At 39.4% G+C, this 23,360-nt stretch overlaps 2 protein-coding genes and 1 pseudogene across 2 annotated transcripts; 2 read left to right on the plus strand and 1 right to left on the minus strand.

The window, feature by feature from the left end:
* The first annotated feature begins 4,174 nt into the window (after positions 1–4,174).
* On the plus strand, positions 4,175–4,437 carry LOC103973225 (gibberellin-regulated protein 1-like; annotated as a pseudogene).
* Positions 4,438–5,503: 1,066 nt separating this feature from the next.
* LOC135642903 (UPF0496 protein 4-like) lies at positions 5,504–6,833 on the plus strand. Its single transcript, XM_065159383.1, has 2 exons — positions 5,504–5,737; positions 5,863–6,833. Exons 1-2 carry the CDS (start codon positions 5,504–5,506, stop codon positions 6,694–6,696), a joined length of 1,068 nt encoding a protein of 355 aa, XP_065015455.1. The 3' UTR covers positions 6,697–6,833.
* A 260-nt stretch (positions 6,834–7,093) lies between these two features.
* LOC103973217 (two-component response regulator ORR5-like) lies at positions 7,094–7,948 on the minus strand. Its single transcript, XM_009387719.3, has 5 exons — positions 7,721–7,948; positions 7,585–7,631; positions 7,420–7,497; positions 7,261–7,331; positions 7,094–7,181 (listed from the first exon to the last, which is right to left on the minus strand). Exons 1-5 carry the CDS (start codon positions 7,851–7,853, stop codon positions 7,094–7,096), a joined length of 417 nt encoding a protein of 138 aa, XP_009385994.1. The 5' UTR covers positions 7,854–7,948.
* Between the last annotated feature and the right edge of the window lie 15,412 nt (positions 7,949–23,360).

The raw sequence follows: 23,360 nt of genomic DNA on the forward strand, positions 1-23,360 counted from the left end.
TCCTCATCACTTGAGTTTTCTTTCAAGTGGTCTTCTTATGTTCTCAGTGTCATATCCTTCTTGTTCTTTGGAAGGCTGTCTTCAAGCTCTTCGTAAGCTTTACATGTCATTTCATAGGTCATTAGTGACCCAATTAGTTCTTCAAGAGGAAAATTATTTAGATCTTTAGCCTCTTAAATAGTCGTTACTTTAGGGTCCCAACTCTTTGGAAGGGATCTTAACATTTTATTAACAAGCTCAAAATCTGAGAAACCTTTACCAAGTCCTTTTAGACCATTGACGATATCCGTAAATCAGGTGTACATGTCTCCAATGGTCTCACTCGGCTTTATTCGAAATAACTCATAAGAATAAACTAAAAGATTAATTTTTGACTCCTTCACTCTATTAGTGCCTTTATGAGTCACTTCGAGTGTGTGCTAAATATCAAAAGTCATTTCACAAATCGACACTCGATTAAACTCGTTTTTATCTAATGTACAAAATAAGACATTCATAGCCTTTGCATTTAAAGCGAAAATCTTCTTCTCCAACTCATTCCAATCGTTTATTGGAAGAGAAGACTTTTGAAATCCATTTTCTATAATATTCCAAAGCTCAAAATCCATTGAAATCAGGAAGATCCTCATTATTGTCTTCCAATATGTGTAATCTGTCCTATTGAACATGGGCGGACATGTAATTGAATAACCCTTTTGGTTGCTGGCAAATGTCATCTCTCTTGGGTTTTAAACCAAACGAGAGTGAACCTTGCTCTGATACTAATTGTTAGGATCAAGAGCACACTAAGAGGGGGGTGGGTGAATTAGTGCAGCGGAAATCTTATGCGATTTCAGAAAATATTTCGTACATTCGAAGAAAATCGATTCGGAAAGATAATGACTTGAAAACGTAGGAGAGCATAAGTGTAGTGAAAGCAAGATAAGGAGAAGTACTTTGCTATGAAATAATTTGTAGTTAAAGAATATTGCTCAAAACGAAATGCAAACCAGATTTAGAGTGGTTCAGTCAATGTGACCTACATCCACTTTCGGATTCCTCCTCCAACGAGGTCTCCGGTGTCCACTAAAGGCATTCCTTCAATAGGTGAGGACCAACCACCTCTTTTACAATTTTTTCTCCTTTTTATGGGTTTAGGAGAGAACCCTTACAAGTCTCACTTCCTCTCTTGAATGATCTCAATACTTAGAAAGGGAGGAGGAGAACTCTAGCACTTTTACAACTCTTTAACACTTCTTCTCCTTATCTTGCTTTCACTACACTCATACTTCCACTAAAGAAGTGTAGTAAACATATCTTAGTTGTCATAGTTAGAGTGTAAATTAAGTTAGGATTGGGAGGTAATCCCACTAACTTAATTAGGGGCCAGAGGGATTACCTCCCACTAACTTAATTAGGGGCTAGAGGGATTACCCCCCAATCCTAACTTAATTTACACTCTAACTATGACAACTAAGACATGTTTACTACACTTCTTGTTCCGGTGCGTCAATCGCTCTTCCGACGAGCTTCCGGCGTACTTCTAGCGAACATCCAACGAACTCTCGAACTCCCAACGTGATCTCGATCTTGACTTCGGCACAACACATGTTTTATGTCTTACTGCCATTGTAGTTAATCTTGCATACTTTTCTCAACATATAGATTAGATCATACAAATTACAATTGACTTCATCAAAATCCGAGATTCAACGGAACTTGTGAACAAAATTTTATGATCTCTTTCTAAAAATTGGGACTCTAAAGTAACGGTCATTCAATAGGCCAAGGATTTGAATACTTTTTCGATCGAAGAACTTATCGGGTCTTTGATGACCTATGAAATGACTAATGTAGCACATGATGAACTTGAGAACAACCTTCCAAAGAATAAGAAGGATTTTGCATTTAGAACAAAAAAAGACCACTCGAGCGAAAGCTCAAGTAATGGTGAACTTGAACTTCTCACAATAAAGATTAAAAAGTTTTTAAAACAAGAATAAAAAATTAAAAGTAAACTTAAAAAGAATACAACTACTTGCTATAAACGCAAGAAGAAGAAAGCACTTTGGGACGAAACGAGTACCTCCGAAGAAGAGGAACATACCAACAAAGACGAGGTGCAAACTATGCCTTAACGGTTTTCAATGGCTAGGTAACCAAAACCCCTTTACCTTATTTCGAAATTACTTGATTCTTTTTTATGAGTTATTTTTTAAAAAAATAGTTAGTATAAAAAATAAAAAATAAAAATTACAATATGGTTATATCATGCTTCTTTTTATTTTGAAAAAAAAATGATCATGAAAATTGTATGTTTTTTATAAAGGAATAAAATGATATTTAATCCTATGTATGTTTTTAAGAAGAAATCATATGTATCTTGATGATTTCGGATTTTGATTGAAAATACTTTGTCTAATGAAACTATGCTTGATGTCTTAATGAAAATATTAAAAGGTTTGATATCATGTTTAATGAGTTTATAGTTGTATGTTGTATTTTGAAAACTTGAAACCATATTTTGGTATTATGCCCAAAGTAATGATGCATAATGATCATGTTTAATAAGTTTTTCTTTCGAAATTATGCATGATGATTTTTGTGATTTATGGATTATCAATTTTTGACATAATGAAAGTTCTTTTTCGGTTTTAAATTATTTTTATTTTATTTGGCATAAATAAAAAAGGCATGCTTCTATGAAATAAATCATATGAATTCAAACAACTAAAAAGAGAAAAGTATTTTTCTTGAATTTTTTTTTTCTTTATCTTATCGATTTTTCACTAAGAGATTGATAAAGTTGTTTATGTCATTTTGTATCTCTTGAAAGTAATTTTAATGATTTAACGATTTGAATTTGAGGCATTTGGCAAATCGTTTCTCCCTTAAAGATCTACGAACCTTGAGCTACTTTTCGGGAGTGAAAACAACATACACATCTTCACATCTTTAGAACTCTTTCTATCATAAAGAAAGTATATTCAAGATCTATTATAAAAAATAAACATGCATAATGCAAAAGTGATTACAACCCCTCTATCTACTAATGAGTCACTCAAACTATATGATGGAAGCCCTACTATAGACCCAACTCAATACCGCTAAGTACTTATCTCCTTATAGTACTTATCTCTTATCCGTCCAGATATCTCATTTGCGGTCAATAAATTATCACAATTCATGCATCGGCCATCTACTATGCATTGGTCTACAGTTAAACAAATCTTGCGATATCTTCACGGGACTCTCAATCATGACCTTTTTTTCTGCAAACACTCCCTTATTTATCTCCATGCCTTTGTTGATGCTGATTGGGTAGGGAATTTTGATGATAGAATATCCACATCAGGGTATATTATCTTCCTCCAATTAGTTGGAGTTCAAAGAAGCAAAAGACAAATGCACGATCTATAATTAAAACTGAATACCATGCCATTGTAACCACTATTGTCGAACTCAATTGGATCATGAATATACTTAAGGAACTTGACATCAACTCTACCTTTACTCCTACAATATATTGTGACAATATCGGAGCCACTTACCTTTGCACTAATCCATTATTCCACTCACGCATAAAACACGCCATTGACTTTCACTTCGTGCGATAATAAGTTGTCAGACATCAATTATGTGTTTTTCACGTACATATGGTTAATCAACTAATATACTCGCTCACGAAGCTTCTCGCTTGTAAATCATTTTCATTGCATCGATTCAAGATCGACATCCTTAATAGGAGCATCATCTTATGTGGGTATAATAACAGCTCCTAACGTGTATAAATAAGGAGCACCGTATCTTTTATTTCTAACAGTTATATGGACTTAGCTGGAGTCGATGATGAGTCCCCCCGCCCACCACTCTTATTTCATTCAGCTTTGCTTCCTTGCATGCACCTGTCTCGGCGCACGTACTCTGCAATATCTTTCCTCCCACGACTCTCACCACCTTCTTCTGTAAACATGACTGGTGGACTTCGTTCCTGCTAACATAAACAGTCATCAACTCACTTGTCTCAGTCATGCCGCCAACTCTTCCTTCCATGGCTCCTCGGCTGCTTCTAATTGCTTCGCTACTACTACTGCTACTGCTCTTTTCACTCCGTCTCGGCGAGACGCGTCGAGTCCTTGAATCTGAAACGACGAGTGAGGGACGAAGAGGGAGATCGCTGCTCAACTACACCACCATGGGTAAGTTGAGACGATGCTATTGCTTAGAAGATAAGGTGTGATAGATTCTAATGTAGTTACTTGGACTTGGTCGTATAGACTGCCGAGGGGCATGTGAAGAAGGTGCAGGGCGTCGTGGACGTTCAACCTGTGCAAGAGGGCGTGCGGGACGTGCTGCGAGAGGTGCAACTGCGTGCCGCCGGGCACTTACGGCAACTACGACACCTGCCCTTGCTATGCCCAAATGACCACCCGAGGAGGCCAACGCAAATGCCCTTAACACCTCATGCTCATCGCTAGTATTACTGTATGATGATGTTGTCTACGTTAATCCACGTGAAATAATGTTGTCATATCGCCAAGAATATATGAAGCTTTAGTGGATAAAGATCTAAAGTTATCGATGTCATCAAACAAAGAGGGAGATGCAGAGGGATGCATCGAGTCAGAGGGACGTCGGCCCATCGCGGGTTTAAATAGAGGAACAAAGCAACGAGTCGACATGTACTTCAACCTTCGTACGGGCGGACCGGCGTTAATCTCGTCCGTCGTTTCCGAGATGATCGGTGAAGATGTGCCGTCGGTCACCACTTAGATGTAAGAGAATGTGGTCAGAAATCATATATAGCATCATATAGCACCAAGGTGACGGTTGCCGATGAAATATTCGTGGTGTGGATCGGTATGAAGCATCTATCTTTAATTGTATGCATCACCGGCCATAGAGCCTTCTGATTCGTTCCATGACTCTGTGGTGAAGGTACCAATGCATCAAATCATTATAGTGCTCAGTGGTAGATGTTTCTCTTGTTAGTCAGGCATTGATTTGGGGCAGTGTTGGTGTAGAATTTGCCTTCTTTTGCCAAACTCTCGTGCCTGAGGTGGAAAAGAGAAACGTAAGACAAAGCTAGTCGATACGACGGTAATCGCTGTCCGTTACTTCCGCTTTTTGTTTGGAGTCAAACGCCGGACGAGCGCACGTGTCACGGATTTTAAGCAAAAGAACGCGGCGACATCAGACGCGGATCCACCACCAACACGACCTGATGCGTGGGTGAAACGTAGGCCCTGGTCATTCCACGTCATCGCCATCCGCTTTTGAAATTTCCTGGAAATGGACTCTCTTAACCGAAATCTTCGCTCCATCCATCCTTTGCCCCACTCGGGAGACAAAGAATTACCCACGAACCGCCACGTTGATTGGATGATAAAAGGGGGACCTACACGTGACCCGCAGGAACTCGTTCCTTGCGGTGCCACGACCGTCGAAATTGCGTGCGCGGTAAAGCGTGACGTTCCGCGCCTTCCAACCTGCGTGCTGCCAAAATCGCACGCGCGCGCGCAGGATGAAGAGAGCGTCTGTCCTCAAGCCACTACCTGAGAACGTGTCGTACGTTCTAATGGGCCTGCCTTCTTGCCTCGCAGCAGTCCCCTACTCAAGTCGTGTCTTAATTAGCTTCGGCAGCCACAGAAAAAGGAGCCCCGTAACCTATCACGGAACTCCGCTCGGCTCTTTAGAAAAGCGACCAATCCGACGACGCTTCCGCGAGAGGCGCGCCTCAAGTGGTCGGCTTAGGAAGGTAAGGTTTTTCACCAGTTATACGTCACCCTCCATTTCTCTACTTTCTTTCCCCCCTTCTACTTCCTCCTCCCACCGTGTACTTTGCATCATCCTCCCTCCCAATAATTAATTTGTTCGGTCGAGTTCATATCCACAAACACCTTTATCTCCCTGTGGGGTCGAGTTCATTTCCTTCCCTCTCCACCTAAAACCCAACCTGCCTCTCTGGCGCACCCCTTCGAGGCCGCCTTCGTTGCCCGCCTCGCGTCGCTCCTCCCCCTCCCCGAATCGTCCGGGTCCGTCGCCCTTTCCTGGCTCGCCCGAGCCGTCCGTCTCCTCGCGGTCACCTTCTCCGATGCCGCCGTCCTCCTCACTGGCGCCCTCTCATCATCCGACCGCGACGCCCTCGCCGCCTACCTCGACTCAGGCGTCGCCCTCCTCGACGCGTGCAACGCCGCCTCCGCCGAGATCGATCGCCTCCTACGTCGTCGCCTCCACCTCCGCTTCGCACTCCACCTCCTTGCCTCCTCCAACGGCGGCCGGAACCCCGAGAAGCTGCGGCGGGCGCGGGACTCCGTGGCCGAGTGGTGGGGGTCCCCCCGCCGCGATATCAAGCCCTTCACCGGCGACCTCGTCCGGCCCCTCGCCCCGGTCGTTCCCCCCCGCGGCAAGCTCTCCTACGTCCGCAGGGCGACTTACGCCGTCGAGGCCGCTTCCGGCCTGATCGCCGGCGCCGTGGACCGCGTCCCTGCCGACTTCACGTGGGCTGACGAATACCACAAGGTGGCCGCGGCGGTCGCGCACAAACTCCCCGGCGACGTATCCGTCGCCGAGATGGAGGCGGTGAAGGCTGCCGTCAGGAAGCTGGCGGAGATCATAGACGCGATCGAGCCAAACGGCGATGGGGAGAAGGCTGAGCGCCTACAGGAAACCGCCAGGGAGACGGATAAAGCTACAAACGAGTTACGGAAGGGTTAGACGCCTTATCGAACGCCGTCAATGAGCTGTTTCACTCGGCGTTGGATTTGAGGAACACGGCGTTGGGTGGCTTCCGCATGGGTCCGCTGATATGCAAATAGTTGTTCGACGAAGGGCAAAAATGGAAATCAACATGAACCGTGTAATATTCAGTTTTAACGGGGATTGTGTGTGTGTCGATGGAAGAAGATATATTGGTGCGTAAATTGCTATCTCAACTGGCAGAAAGGAAATTAAATCTGTGCATCAATTTTCCGATCAAATTTAGTGGCGGAAAGTGAATGGGTCAATTCATGAAGGGAGCATTTGCTTTTTATTCTGTTGTTGTCCCAAAAAGAATGAATTTGCAATACACGTAAATGTGTGCATGCGAAGAAGGTTTCTTCCTATGTATATCCTACGAGCGCATCCGACCGCACAAGCGGGACACATCAGACGGCCGCACGGGCTTCAGCAAGAAATCCTCCGCTCCTTCCTCCAAACATCTGAACCAATGGACAAATGCATCAGCAACAACGAACACCTCGGCCTGTAGACGGCAGAAGACGAAACCTGATGAGCTACCTGTTGATTTTGTCGGGGTCGTTCTCCGAGGACATGATCACCACCGGGATTTCCCTAAGCGTTGGCGATTCCTGCAACGAAGTAGTCAAGCTTCAGTAAAACATGAGGTTGTCAGTCTGATGCCTATCTTGTGTTCGACGGAATGGGTTTGTTTCCCACCTTGACTCTTTTGAGGAGCTCGTACCCTGTCATCTCCGGCATCGAGTAATCCGTAATAATCATGTTGACATTTGGTTCCTGCATCAGAAAGGAGCATCATCCTAACATCAAAGAGATAGAAGAACATACACATGCACAGTTTCTTGAATCATCATCCCAACTCACCGTTCCCAAGAGCTCCAGTGCTTTCTTGGCGCTGTCCACGGCCGTCACTGTCACAAAACAACAAGCCGGTGCGCGTCTTCCATCAGCACAAGGAGGGAATCAGACATCGAGCTTTCCATGGGAAGAGAGCGCCTACCTCTGTACTTGGAGCTCCGGAGGAGCTTCGCGATCACGGCTCGGTCGACGGAGCTGTCGTCAACAGCCAAGACGTGGATCTGGCGCTCGCCATCCCGGCCGCCTTCCTTGTCTCCTCCTCTCGGCGACGACATTGCGGAACAAGAACCCAGAGGCCGCCACCGCTTATATACCCGGTGCCGAGAAGGGAGGAGAAGCGACGAAGAGCAGAGAATAAGGAGAAGGAGATCCTAACCGGATCCCCGCTCCCCTCAAGAAATCCCAAGGCGCGCTGCACCGCACCCAACTGACGAGAAACGATCTTTACCGGATTCTTGAACAGGGGCGAGGGGGGGAACGAGTCCGCGCGTTGACTGACTCACTCACCATAGTCACTCGCTCCCCGCCAGGGGAAACGTTTTCGCAGTAATGTCGATCTCATGTGATATCGTGGCGCCACCGCCATATCTATTTCGATACCATATCATGCACGTCGAGGAAAGATTCGCCAGGGAAGAAAGCAGATCGATTTAATTGCTCACGGAAGCCGGTTGGGGCTCAATAGACCGGGTCCGTTTAGGCTTGATTCTGTCCGTTGAGAATTAATAGGATATAGAATACATAGATCTTAATAAAATCATGTGGTCATGCATTAAATTGCATTGAATCATGTTTGATTTCATCAGCTGGAATCGAGGATTTACGTGACCCAGTTCGGTGTTGGATGAACCGGTCGGCCGGAGGGTTTTGAGAGAAGCGACATGGTTCGATCGATCCAACCATACTATTTATACTCCATCCCAGCCAAGCAGTTTACGCGTGGTAAGATAAATCGGTAAAATTTGTTTTTCTTAGATTACATAGATGAATTTATAGATCAAATGATCTATAATATGAACTAATTAGAGTAGGATGATGGCCTTATTAAGAAGCCCAATTCAAGTGCTCAATTCACGGTGGCAATAACAATAAGATTCTCATCTAGCTTATACTTATACACACACAAATATATATATATATATATATATATATATTGGTGCTCAATTCATGGTGGCATCATCCTGAAGGAGATCAGAATTTATGAGAAGACAACATGCTGATTGAGCAATACGCTGAAGGAGGACGATGCGTCGATTGATCGGACGAAGTGCCGGAAGAACCAATGGCATGCCGGACAACATAGGATTCACATGTAATCGATTATGTCAGTTACTTTAAAGTCTAATTGAGTTGATTTAAAATATAATTAGGCCAACTCAATTAGGAGCTAACTAGGCCCAAGTTTGTGTTGTGTTGGGCCAAGTGGAAGGCCCAAACAATGATCTAACAATAGAATCATCGTGGCACAGTCTTTGAGACTATGTTAAGTGATGGTACCGTCTAAACACAATCTGCGAGAGACTTCCAAGCGATGGTACTACTAGTTTAGGCGACGATACTGCTAGTTTGGGCGATGGTACTACCAATCTAGGCGGTGGTACCACCCAGACATAGTTTTCTAGGCAGTGGTACCACCCAGTGTAGGTAGTGGTACCGCCCAGTGCAGGCGGTGGTACCGCCCGTACCTCGAAATATCTAGGATTTTAATTTTAGCTCTAAGTTTTGAAGCCATTTGAGGTTTATAAATATCCCAGCTATTCCTGCATGGGATAGCAAGAAAATTGAGCAAAACTCTGTGATGCTAAAATTGTAAACCTTATTAGAAAGTTAAGTTCCCTTCTCCTAAAGCTTAGAGAGAGTTCTAAGGGAGGTGTGTGAGGGAAACCTTGTATAAGAGGGGTATAAAGGTTATCTCTTAAACATGTGAAAATGAGGTGTAAATGGGTAGTTAATCTTCATCTGATTGAAATAAAATCGTTAGTGGATCCCGGTGGCCACAACGAAAGAAGAATCGGTGGAGTGGATGTAGGTCACGACGACCGAACCACTATAATATAGTTTGCATTTCTATTTTGCAGTTTATCTTCTTTGCAAACTATCTTACTTGCTTTACCTTCTCATTACACTCTTCCGTATGCTTTTAAGTTAAACTCACATTTCTGAAATCAGTTTTTTTCGTACGAAGTTTTTTAAAACCGACGTGTTTTATCCGCTACACTAATTCACCCCTCCCTCTTAATGTCGACTCGTTCCTAACAGTTGGTATCAGAGTCACGTCTTTCTCATTTAGTTTAACACCCAAGAGAAATTGCTCTTTTCGGCTTTCAAGAGGGCTTTTCTATTATTCGTCCTCCCATGTTCAATGGGACGGACTACACTTATTGGAAAACTTGCATGAGAGTTTTTTTACTTTCTATGGATTTGAATTTATGGAATATTATCGAAAACGATTTTAAAACATCTTATACTCCAATAGAAAAATGGAATGATTTGGAAAAGAAAATCTTTTCTTTAAATGCTAGAGCTATGAACGCTCTATTTTACGCTTTGGATAAAACTGAATTCAATCGGGTTTCTATTTGTGAAATGGCTTTTGACATTTGGCACACACTCGAAATCACACACGAAGGCACTAATAGAGTTAAAGACTCTAAAATAAATATTTTGATTCATGATTTTGAGTTGTTTTAAATGAAACCAAATGAGACTATTGAAGACATGTACACCCATTTTATAAATTTCATCAATAGTCTAAAAGCACTTGGCAAATGTTTTTCAAATTTTGAACTTGTTAATAAAATATTGAGATCCTTTCCAAAGAGTTGGGACCCTAAAGTAACGACCATTTAAAATGTTAAGGATTTAAATAATTTTCCTCTCGAAGAACTTATCGAGTCGTTAATGACCTATGAGATGACTTGCAATGCTCATGAAGAGCTTGACAATAACCTTCTAAAGAACATGAATGATTTGACACTTCGAACAATGGAAGACTACTCAAGCGAAAGCTCAAGTGATGATGAACTTGAAAATTTCACAATAAAACTTAAAAAGTTCTTAAAACATGAATTAAAAAGTAAAAATGAACTTAAAAAGAAGAAGCTATCAAAGAATAAGAAATCACTTAATATGACTTGAGATGAAACGAGTGCATCCGAAGGCAAGGTGACAAACTATGCCTTAACGACTTTCAACGACGAGGTAACCAAAACTCCTTTGCTTTATTTCAAAATTATATAATGCATTTCATGAGTTATTTTTTAATTAGTTTAGAAAAATTATATATATATTTTTTTAAAATTGCATGATGTAATAAAAATAATTTTTTTTGGGATCATGCTAGTAATTTTAAAAATGATAACGACAATTACATGTTTTCTGAAAATATAAAAAAAATTAACTATAAATATAATCCTTATACACCAAATAAGATTTGTTGAATCTCGGATTCTGATGATGAAGTCAATTATCATTTGTTATCTAATCTATATGTTGAGATAAGTGTGCAGGATTAACTACGATGAAAGTAAGACATGCAGCAGGAGTTGCGCCGGAGTCAAGACAATGATAACGTTGGGAGTTCGAGAGTTCGACGGAAGTTTGGACAGTCGTCGGAGGTTCTACGGGAACAAATCCGAGAAGTCCATAAGCTTGCCAAAGAAGCTCGTCGGAACTCGCCAAGTGAATCGTCCCAAGTCCAAGAGTTTGCCGGAAGTCCGCAGGAGCATCACCGAGGGTTCATCGGATGATCGACGGAAGTTCGCCAGAAGCTCACCGGAAGAAGTGATTGACGCACCGAAGCAAGTTGCAGTAAATGTCTTAGGAAAAATCGTAGTTAGCACATTGAATAAGTTGGAAATGGGAGGTGATCCCATTAACTTAATCTTGGGGCAATTGGGCCCCTGAAAAACCCAAATTGGGTCGAATGGATCAACCCATTCGGACCCTGATTTCTGCCAGGCGGTTGAACCGCCCAAGGCAGGAGGTTGCACCGCCTCGGCTCAGTCTCCGAGCGAGATTGGGAGGTGCAACCGCCCGAGCGAGACTGGGCGGTGCAACCTCCCCTGATAGGAGGTGGCACCGCCTGAGCTCAGTCTTCGAGCTCTGCCAGGCGGTGCAACCGCCTCAGTCAGGAGGTGCAACCGCCTGAGCTTAGTCTTCGAGCTCTGTCAGGAGGTGCAACCGCCCCTGACAGAAGGTAGCACCGCCCAAAGGCTTAGTCTTCATGCTCTGCCAGGCGGTGCAACCGCTCTAGTTAGGAGGTGCAACCGCCTGATCCCGGAATTCCGGGAATTGACAGTTTTGAGCTCCAAATTTGAACTGGGTTGGGGCCTATAAATACCCCACCCATTCAGCACTGATAGGCAGCAAATTTTACACCGAAATCTTGATCCTTTATGTGATTCTTAGAGCTCAAAATTGTTGTAAAGGCCAAAAGTTCTTCTCCCTCTGTTCTTCCAAGTTCTGAGTTGTAAAGAGAGGAGAGAAAATTTCTGTAAGGGTTGTCTCCTAAGCCCGTCAAAAGGAGTGAAACTATAAAAGGGTGTTTGGCCTTCGCCTATTGAAGGAAGGCCTCTAGTTGATGTCGGTGACCTCGTCGGTGGAGGAAGCCAAAAGTGGAGCAGGTCAAGATTGACCGAACCACTCTAAATCTCGGTTTGCATTTACTTTGAGCATATTATCTTTACTGTAAACCTCCTCTGAAGCTTACTGCTTTCTGTGCATATACGATCAGGTTTCAAGCCTTTCACTTTCCGAATCAACATTTAGACGTAAATCTATTTTTTCGTACGATCATCATATTTCAGATTGTGTTTACATTTTGAGCTCTACCATAACTGCAAACTACCTTTATACTCTTGCTTAAATTGCATCTTGCCTAATCAAGTGATTTACGAATTAGCATTTAGACGTAAATCAGTTTCTTCGTACGAACGTCATATTTCAGTTTGCGCCTATATTCTGGTTTTCATCATAGCTGCAAACTGCCTTCATAGATTGACTTTAATATCATCTTGCTTAGAATCGGCTTTCACACAGAAATCGTTTTTATCGTTCAAACGCAGTTTCGTTTTAATCGCAGAAAGTTTTCCACTACACTAATTCACCCCCCCCCCCTCTTAGTGCTCTTGATCCTAACAATTGATTTCAGAGCGGGGTTAACTCTTTGACGGATTAAAACCCAAGAGAGATGACATATGCCGGAAACCAAGAGGGCCATTCTATTACACGTCCACCCATGTTCAGTGGGACGGACTACACCTATTGGAAGACCCGAATGAGGATATTTCTTATTTCTATGGATTTTGAACTTTGGAATCTTGTCGAAAATGGATTTTCGAAGTCTTCTCTTCCAATGATCGATTGGAATGAATTGGAGAAGAAGTCTTTCGCTCTTAATGCAACGGTTATGAATGCCTTATTTTGTGCACTTGATAAAAACGAGTTTAACCATGTTTCAACGTGTGAAACTGCATTTGATATTTGGCACACACTCAAAGTGACTCACGAAGGCACAAGTAGAGTGAAAGAGTCAAAAATTAATCTTCTGTTACATTCTTTCGAACTTTTCCGGATGAAACCGAGTGAAACCATTGGCGACATATTTACCCGTTTCACGGATGTCGTCAACGGTTTAAAAGGACTCGAAAAAAGTTATTCGGATTTTGAGCTTGTAAATAAGATTCTAAGATCCCTTCCTAAGAGTTGGGATCCTAATGTCACTGCTATTCAAGAGGCAAAAGATCTACGCAACTTCCCTCTTGAAGAACTAATCGGGTCATTAATGACCTACGAGATGACTTGTAAAGCTCATGAAGAGCAAGAAGACATCCTTCCAAAGAACAGGAAGGATATGACACTTAAAACTTCAGAAGGCCACTTGAGAGAAAACTCAAGTGATGAGGACTGTGATGATGACTTGGCACTTCTAACAAGAAAATTTAAAAAAATCTTTAAAAGAAACAAGTTTAAGAATGACGCAAAAAATAAACTTGAACCCAAGAAGGACCAAGTTATTTGCTATGAATGCAAAAAGCCGGGACACTACAAGAATGATTGTCCCCAAGTCAAAAAGAGAACATCAAAGAAGAAGGCGCTCAAAGCAACGTGGGATGACTCGAGCGCGTCCGAAGAAGAGGAGTCCAACACCGAGCAAGTTGCTCATTACGCCTTAATGGTCATCGAAGATGAGGTAACAAATTTAATAGATGCAGATTTATCATTTGATGAATTATTAAATACATTCCATGACTTATTTGATGAATGCAAGATTATTAGTAAAAAATATAAATTGCTAAAAAAGGAGCATGATAGTCTTACTTGTAATTTTGATAAGTTAAAAACTGAATATCATGATAGTTTAAGTTCATGCATCAAATGCCATGATCTAGAAACTCTCCAAAAGGAAAACTTGCTACTTAAAGATACCTTGAAGAAATTCGAGGTTGGTAGCAAGTCATTGAATATGATCCTTGCAAACAAGGGTCACGTTCCCAAAAGAAGTGGAATTTGATTTGTGAGAAGTCCTCACCAAAATCCAACCACCTTCATGAAAGGCCCCATCTTAAATATTCAACACCAAAACAAATGCAACTTTGTTGCAAATTTGGACACAAGACGCATTATTGTCCATTCAAGAAAATTAGTCCAAACAAACTGATTTGGGTTCCTAAAGGAACCATAATAAATTCTATGCAACATGATAAACAATGTAGATCTATTTTTGAGGCACCCAAAAGCAAATGGGTACCTAAAGATCATCCTTTCTTTTAGAAAACTAAACCATCGCAAGCTAGGAGCAAGAGATGGTACCTTGATAGTGGATGCTCAAGGCATATGACCGGAGATCCATCTCAATTCTCTTAGCTCACTAGCATAGACGAAGGCTATGTCACCTTCGGAGACAACAACTAGGGTAAAATTATTGGCAAAGGAACCATAGGTAACAAATCCAACTTCTTTATTGAAGATGTTTTGTTAGTTGATGGTTTAAAACATAACCTCTTGAGCATTAGTCAATTATGTGATAAAGGATATATTGTCAGATTTGAATCTAATGCTTGCATCATTGAAAAACCACACAAAAACATATCTATGATTGCATTGAAACAAAATAACGTATGCACTATTGACATCAATGATTTGTGTAATGAAATGTGTTTTTCCGTTTTAAATGAGGATGCTTGGATATGATATAGAAGATTAGGTCATGCTAGCATGAAACTAATCACTCAAATATCATCTAAAGAACTTGTAAGAGGAATTCCTTATATTAAGTTCATCAAAGATAGTGTATGTGATGCTTGCCAATTAGGTGAACAAATTAAGGGTAGTTTCAAATTTAAGAATCAAATAAGCACCTCTAGGCCCTTACAATTGATCCATATGGACTTGTTCGGACCAATCTCCACATCAAGCCTAGGAGGTAGCAAATACGCCTTCGTCATTGTGGATGACTATAGCAGATACACATGGACTTACTTCTTAAAATAGAAAAGTGAATGTCTTAGATATTTTACCAAGTTTTGTAAACTTGTTCAGAATGAGAAAGGTTCTATGATTTCGTCAATTAGAAGTGATCATGGTGGTGAATTTCAAAACCATCATTTTCAGGAATTTTATGAACTCAATGGATACAACCATAATTTCTCTACTCCTAGAAATCCTCAACAAAATGGAGTAGTAGAAAGAAAAAATCGAAATATACAAGAAATGGCAAGAACCATGTTGAATGAACACAACCTACCCAAATATTTTTGGGCCGAAGCCGTAAATACTACATGCTATATTTTGAATAGAGTTGTAGTAAGACCCCTACTAACCAAAACTCCCTATAAGTTATGGAACAACAAAAAACCCAATGTTTCATATTTTAAAGTCTTTGGGTGTAAGTGTTTTATCTTGAATGAAAAGGATAACTTAGGAAAATTTGATGCTAAATCCGATGAAGGAATCTTTCTTGGTTATTCTTCCGTTTCTAAAGCCTTTTGTATCTTCAATAAAAGAACTTTAATTATTGAAGAATCCACTCATGTTGTTTTCAATGAGATTTTCGAAATCAGAAAAAATGATTTTGATGATGATGTTAATTTTGATTCCTTGAATTTAAATAAAACCCCTTCTCCAACTAGCAATTTGGATGCATCCACTCCCAAAACATCCTTACCCAAGGATTGAAAGTATGTAGATGCTCATCCTAAGGAGCTAATCTTATGAGACACGTCAAAGGGGGTTCAAACACGATCTTCTCTTAAAAATTTTTGTGCGAACGCCGCCTTTCTCTCCCAAATTGAACCCAAATGTGTTGACGAAGCCATGAAAGATGATTCATGGATTATCGCAATGCAAGATGAATTGAATCAATTTGAGAGAAATGAGGTGTGGAAGCTTGTTCCTAGGCCAAATGACCATATAGTTATTGGTACTAAATGGGTCTTCAGAAACAAGCAAGATGAAAATGGTATCGTGGTTAGAAACAAGGCTAGATTAGTGCCCAAAGGTTTCAACCAAGAAGAAGGTATTGATTACGAAGAAACCTTCGCTCCTGTGGCTTGATTGGAAGCCATAAGGATGCTCCTTGCCTACGCTAGTAGTAATAATTTTAAGTTGTTTCAAATGGATGTTAAAAATGCTTTTCTAAATGGCTTTATTTTCGAAGAAGTTTATGTTGAACAACCTCCTAGATTTGAAAATAATAGCCTCCCTAATCATGTGTTTAGATTAACTAAAGCTCTCTATGGTTTAAAACAAGCCCCAAGGGCTTGGTATGAGAGACTTAATTCTTTTCTTATCGAAAATAATTTCACAAAAGGCAAGGTTGATACTACATTATTCATCAAGAATTTTGAAAATAATTTTCTCATTGTTCAGATTTATGTTGATGATATTATCTTTGGCTCTACGAATGAATCTCTTTGTGAATCTTTTGCTAAAACTATGAGTCTTGAATTCGAAATGAGCTTAATGGGAGAATTAACATTCTTCTTAGGCTTACAAATCAAACAACTAAGCAATGACATCTTTATTAGTTAAACTAAATATGCTATGAATTTATTAAAAAGTTTAATATGAACAACTCAAAGGCTATTAACACTCCTATGAGCACCTCCACTAAGTTAGAAATTGATGAAAGTGGAGAAAGCTTCGATCAAAAAACTTATAGGGGTATGATAGGAAGTTTACTTTACCTTACTACAACTAGACCAGACATCATGTTCAGTGTAGGACTTTGTGCTAGATTTCAATCAAACCCTAAGATATCTCATCTCAAAGCAGTTAAAAGAATACTTAGATATCTTAATGGTATCACAAATATAGGATTATGGTACCCAAAATCAAAGAATTTTGAGCTAATTGCTTATGCTAATGCGGACTTTGCTGGCTGTAGACTAGATAGAAAAAGCACATCAGGATCATGTCAATTTTTAGGACATACCCTTGTTTCCTGGTCATCTAAGAAACAAAACTCGGTTGCACTATCAACAACCGAAGCTGAATATATTGCAGCAAGTGCATGCTGTGCACAAGTTGTATGGATGAAAAACACCTTAGAAGATTACAAAGTTAATCTTAAAAATATTCCTATTAAATGTGATAACACAAGTGCAATATGCTTAACTAAGAATCCTATACAACACTCAAGAACAAAACATATTGATATTAGACATCACTTTATACGAGATCATGTTACTAATCATGACGTAACCATAGAGTTCATTGATACTAAACATCAACTAGCTGACATTTTTACAAAACCTCTAAGTGAAGAACAATTTGATTTCATAAGAAGAGAATTAGGAATGTTGATGTGTCCGAATAGATAAACTAGTTAAAATTATTTTTCGGACTTTATTGAATGATCAAATCACTTGATTGCCATTACATAACATGTGTTTTGTCTTCATGATTGTATTTGAAAATCTGTAGCATAGTCTTGTCCGAATACATGAAAGAATTCATCTCATTTTCGGATTGGCTTAACAGTTGGAATGATAAAAATCAAATTTTCTCATACACTCTTATGAAAAATATTTTTTTTAAATGGATTTGATGAAATGATTCCTGTTTATGAATTCCATCTTGAAATATGAATGATAGTATTTTTACTTGCAAAAAGTTGTTTCAAACACATATCTTGACTCAAAGTAAACTCACAAATAGCTGGAATCACAAATGGCTTTCCTCCTTCATGCATAAAGGATTATAACAAAAAAAGGGAAGGAAGAAGTATTCAAAGCAATCTACGTATCATGCCTTCGTTTATATGCTTGATAACTTGCTTATATTGTTCTCTTGGTATCACATCTACCATGCTTTTTGTTGATGACAAAGGGGGAGAAATATATGAATTGATGCTATAAACACTGATGCTATGATTATGCCATGCTTGCATCACCAAGAGATATATGAACAGATGCCATGCATTAATTTGCATTAAGCCTTGAGTTGATATCTTACCATGTGAAGAAATGCAACACTTGCTAAAATATTTGAAATGTGTATATCATGTAATGATATCAAAATCTTACTTCATAGCTTTACATGTTGATATCTTATAATATGATGAATTACCATAATTACCATCATTCAAAATTAGTATGTAAAATTTGAAAATGAATGTCAAGTCTTGACATCATCTTCAGAGAGATACATCATGATGGGAATCATGATAGGAGTATTGATAAGTTCAAATGATTTAACTTATCAATATGTCGCTTGAATTCTTAGGTCTTGAATTCAAGAATGACTTATCTCAAGTATGACATATAGACAGGGGGAGTTAAGGTTAACTCCATTATCAATTGATTGTCATCATCAAAAATGGAGAGATTGTTGAATCTCATATTTTGATGATGAAGTCAATTGTCATTTGTTATCTAATCTATATGTTGAGATAAGTGTGCAGGATTAACTACGATGAAAGTAAGACATGCAGCAGGAGTTGCGCCAGAGGCAAGACAATGATCACGTTGGGAGTTCGAGAGTTCGACGGAAGTTCGGACAATCGTCGGAGGTTCTGCGGGAACAAATCCGAGAAGTCCATAAGCTTGCCAAAGAAGCTCGTCGAAACTCGCCAAGTGAATCATCGCAAGTCTAGGAGTTTGCCGGAAGTCTGCAGGAGCATCATCGAGGGTTCATCGGATGATCGACGGAAGTTCGCCGGAAGAAGCGATTGACGCACCGGAGCAAGTTGCAGTAAATGTCTTAGGAAAAATAATAGTTAGCACATTGATTAAGTTAGAAATGGTACGTGATCCCATTAACTTAATCTTGGAGCAATTGGGCCCCTGAAAAACCCAAATTGGGCCGAAGGGATCAACCCATTCGGACCCTGATTTCTGCCAGGCGGTTGAATCGCCCAAGGCAGGAGGTTGCACCGCCTGGGCTCAGTCTCTGAGCGAGACTAGGCAGTGCAACCTCCCTTGACAGGAGGTGACACTGCCTGAGCTTAGTCTTCGAGCTCTGCCAGGCGGTGCAATCGCCTCAGTTAGGAGGTGCAACTGCCTGCGCTCGGTCTTCGAGCTCTGTCAGGAGGTGCAACCGCCCCTGACAAGAGGTAGCACCGCCCAAAGGCTCAGTCTTCGAGCTCTACCAGGCGGTGCAACCGCTCCAGTCAGGAGGTGCAACTGCCTGATCCCGAAATTCCAGGAATTGACAGTTTTGAGCTCCAAATTTGAACTGGGTTGGGGCCTATAAATACCCCACCCATTCAGCACTAATAGGCAGCAAATTTTACACCGAAATCTTGATCCTTTCTGTGATTCTTAGAGCTCAAAATTGTTGTAAAGGCCAAAAGTTCTTCTCCCCCTGTTCTTCCAAGTTCTGAGTTGTAAAGAGAGGAGAGAAAATTTCTGTAAGGGTTGTCTCCTAAGCCCGTCAAAAGGAGTGAAACTGTAAAAGGGCGGTTGGCCTTCGCCTATTGAAGGAAGGCCTCTAGTTGACGTCGGTGACCTCGTCGGTGGAGGAAGCCAAAAGTGGAGTAGGTCAAGATTGACCGAACCACTCTAAATCTTGGTTTGCATTTACTTTGAGCATATTATCTTTACTGCAAACCTCCTCTGAAGCTTACTGCTTTCTGCGCATATACGATCGGGTTTCAAGCCTTTCACTTTCCGAATCAGCGTTTAGACGTAAATATGTTTTTTCGTACGATCATCATATTTCAGATTGCGTTTACGTTTTGAGCTCTACCATAACTGCAAACTGCCTTTATACTCTTACTTAAACTGCATCTTCCCTAATCAAGTGATTTACGAAAAAGTAAAATGTATTATCATTGGAATCAAAATGATAAATCAGATCACTTATTTAAAAGAAGCCTTATGTTTAATATGATTGGTCATGATGATTTTGATGATAAAATTTTTGTTTCGGTTTTAATCAATGATGAATGGATTTGGCATAAAAGAAAAGGGCATCAAATCATTTAAATTGAAATAACTAAAAAGAAAAAAGTATTTTTCTTGAAAATTTCTTTTCTCTATTTTATCGATTTTTCATTAAGAGATTAATAAAATTATTTATGTCATTATAAATCTCTTGAAAATGATTTTGATGATATGATTATAAATGAGAATTTTTTTTTTCCAATAGAATGATGAACTTTTCTTGATTTCATAACTTGAGATTTTCTATTATTCTTGTATGATTCTTGCATTTTGAGAAAAAATTTTTGTTCTAAATGAATCATATCTTTTGATATTCAAATAATCTCATCTTTCATGATATGATTTTTCTTTATATAATTCCTCATATTCATGAAGTATATCTTATCACCAATTTTTTCTTGACATTCTTCTTGTGATGAAATGAATGTGATGAAATAAAATTATATATGAAATACTCATGAGAAGTTATGATCATACATGATATGATGTAATGTAATTTGACATTTTGATACCATCAAGATATTTAAGATTTGGAATAATGTATGCAATATTATGATTTGTTGCTAAAATGATATATCATGAATGCTTGAGTATCATATATGATATGCCCAGAGTGATGATTGATTTATTTTTAATATCATGGATAAAGTAAGGATGATTTGTAAGATTTTGAAATTATGTATATTTTAATTTGAAACTATAATGATGCATAAATATATTGAAATAAGATTGATACTTTACCTTTATCATAATTTAAAAGTTATTGTAAAGAAGAAAAAAATTACAAAATTATATTCTTCCATTTTTTTTTTTTTACAATGACAAAGGGAGAGATAAAATTATGCTAACTTTCATATATGTAAAATTTTTAGCTTGCATATTCTAAACTGATATAAATTTGCTAGCTTGCATGTTCTAATATGATGTAACACTTGCTAAATTTGCTAGCTTACAAATTGCAAAGAAAAAGACTTGCAAGGAAGTTAAATTGCTAGCTTGCACTTCTCAAAAGAGAAGAAAGAAAATTACTAGCTTGCATGATGATAAAAAAACTTGAAATTATAATGCAATGATTTGAAATTATGGCTAAACACTTATTAGTTGTACTTCTCTATTTTGTTGATAACAAAGGGGGAGGAGTTATGATGACAATCATGTATGGAATGATATATTAAAAATTTGATTATGCATGATTTTATGATCACATATTATAAATATTCATGATTAAATTTGCTTTGACTTGAATTCAAGTTGAATTCAAAGTTCATCTCACATATGGCATATTGATAGGGGGAGTTTATTTAAACTCAGGAATTTGTTTAAACTCCGTCATCAATTGGTTATTATCATAAAAAAGGGAGAGATTGTAGAATCTTGAATTTTGATGATGAAACCAATTGATAGTGTTCATCTGATGTGTGTTTAGGTGATGTAGAACTAGCTTCGATCAGAAGAGGCAAATCGATTAAAGGAGGAGGAATCATACGTTGGGCTGGAGCAAATATGTCAGAAGATTGGACGTCGAGCCAGAGGATCGGTCAACATGTCAGCAGAAGGTTTCAGTCCGTGAATTCGAGTACCAGGCCAAGAAGATCGGACATTACGCTAAGGAGATCAGAAGTTGTGAGAAGACAACATGTTGATTGGGCAATACGTCGAAGGAGAGGACAATGCGCCAAAAGATTAGACGAAGCCCCAGAAGAACCAATGACATGCTGGACAAAATAGGATTTGCTTGTAATCGATTATGCCTAGATCGAGTTAGTTTAGAGTCTAATTAAGTTAATTTAAAATGTAATTAGGTCAACTTAATTAGCGACCAACTGGGCCAAAGTTTGTATTGTGTTGGGCCAAGTGGAAGGCCCAAACAGTGACCCTATAGGTGGAACCGTCATGGCACAATATTCAAGACTATGTCAGGTGGTGGTACCGCCCAGACATAGTCTTCTAAGTGGTGGTACTACTCGTACCCCGAAATCTCGGGGATTTGAATTTTGGGTCCAAGTTTTAAATTTTGGCTCATATATATTTATATTTATATTTATATATATATACATATATATTTATATATATATTATATATATATGTATACATATATATGTATATGTATATGTATATATATATATATACATATATACATATATATGTCTATGTATATATTATTGAATCTCGGATTTTGATGATGAAATCAATTATCATTTGTTTATCTAATCTATATGTTGAGATAAATGTACAGGATTAACTATGATGGCAGTAAGACATGCAGCAGGTGTTGAGCTGGAGTCAAGACCAAGATCACGTTGGGGGTTCGAGAGTTCGTCGGAAGTTCGAACGTTCGTTGGAGGTTCTGTAGGAACAATCCGAGAAGTCCAGGAGCTTGCCAAAGAAGCTCGTCGGAACTCGCCAAGAAGATCGTCGCAAAATCCAGGAGTTTGTCGGGAGTCCACTGGAGCATCGCCGAGGGTTCATCGGATGTTCACCGGAAGTTCGCCGGAAGCTCACCGGAAGAAGCGATTGACAAACCGAAACACAATTTGCAGTATTGATATCTTAATTATTATAGTTAGTATGTAGATTAAGTTAGAATTGGGAGGTGATCCCATTGACGTATGTTGATGCCTTAAGAAACAATTTTTGACAATTCCAACTTAATGGTACTTCCAAAAAGCTGTGAACCTCTATTATCATTAAGCACCAAAATACTTCATCACATCTTAATAAGTATCATTCTCCCTAAACAATACCATCATGATGAAGTAAGTCAAATAGAACTAGGAACCATGTATTGGATCATGAAGAGATACAACAATTACTTTGGTTACCTTATCCAACAAAATATGATAGAGATATCTAAAAAGGACATGATGCTTCCATATGGTGGCATAATCATTAGAATTTTTCATGCTTATGATATTGCAATACCACCTGACGAAGAGGTTATAAAGCTAGATAGATGTAGCATCATAAATAAAAATCTACTTTGATGAATGAGATGTATATTTAGAAATGGTATGTGGGTTAGAATGCCTAGAAGAACCGATCCCCCTCAACCTGAACCTGAACCAAAAATACCAATCTTTAGGGGCAATCTATCTTCTCCAACTGGTCCCTTTGAGGAATCACATCTAGTAGAGCAAGCACCTCCATCATCTATCGAAGACATAGGGATTCGGATGGATCGCTTTGAACAAAGATAAGATCGATTTGAACAACGACAAGATCAAATCCTAGCTGAGCTGCAGCAGATTCATTGGCAGTTTGACACATTGTTTAGATATTTTAACTTTCCACCACCTGAATGAGCATATGGGTGTATTTAGAAAATGTGGACATAATTCCTTCTTGTCATGTTATAATACTATGTTGTTGTAAACCTTTTATGCTACTCACTTT

Source organism: Musa acuminata, chromosome BXJ3-7 (genome assembly GCF_036884655.1).
Source record: "Musa acuminata AAA Group cultivar baxijiao chromosome BXJ3-7, Cavendish_Baxijiao_AAA, whole genome shotgun sequence".
Classification (NCBI taxonomy): Eukaryota; Viridiplantae; Streptophyta; class Magnoliopsida; order Zingiberales; family Musaceae; genus Musa; species Musa acuminata.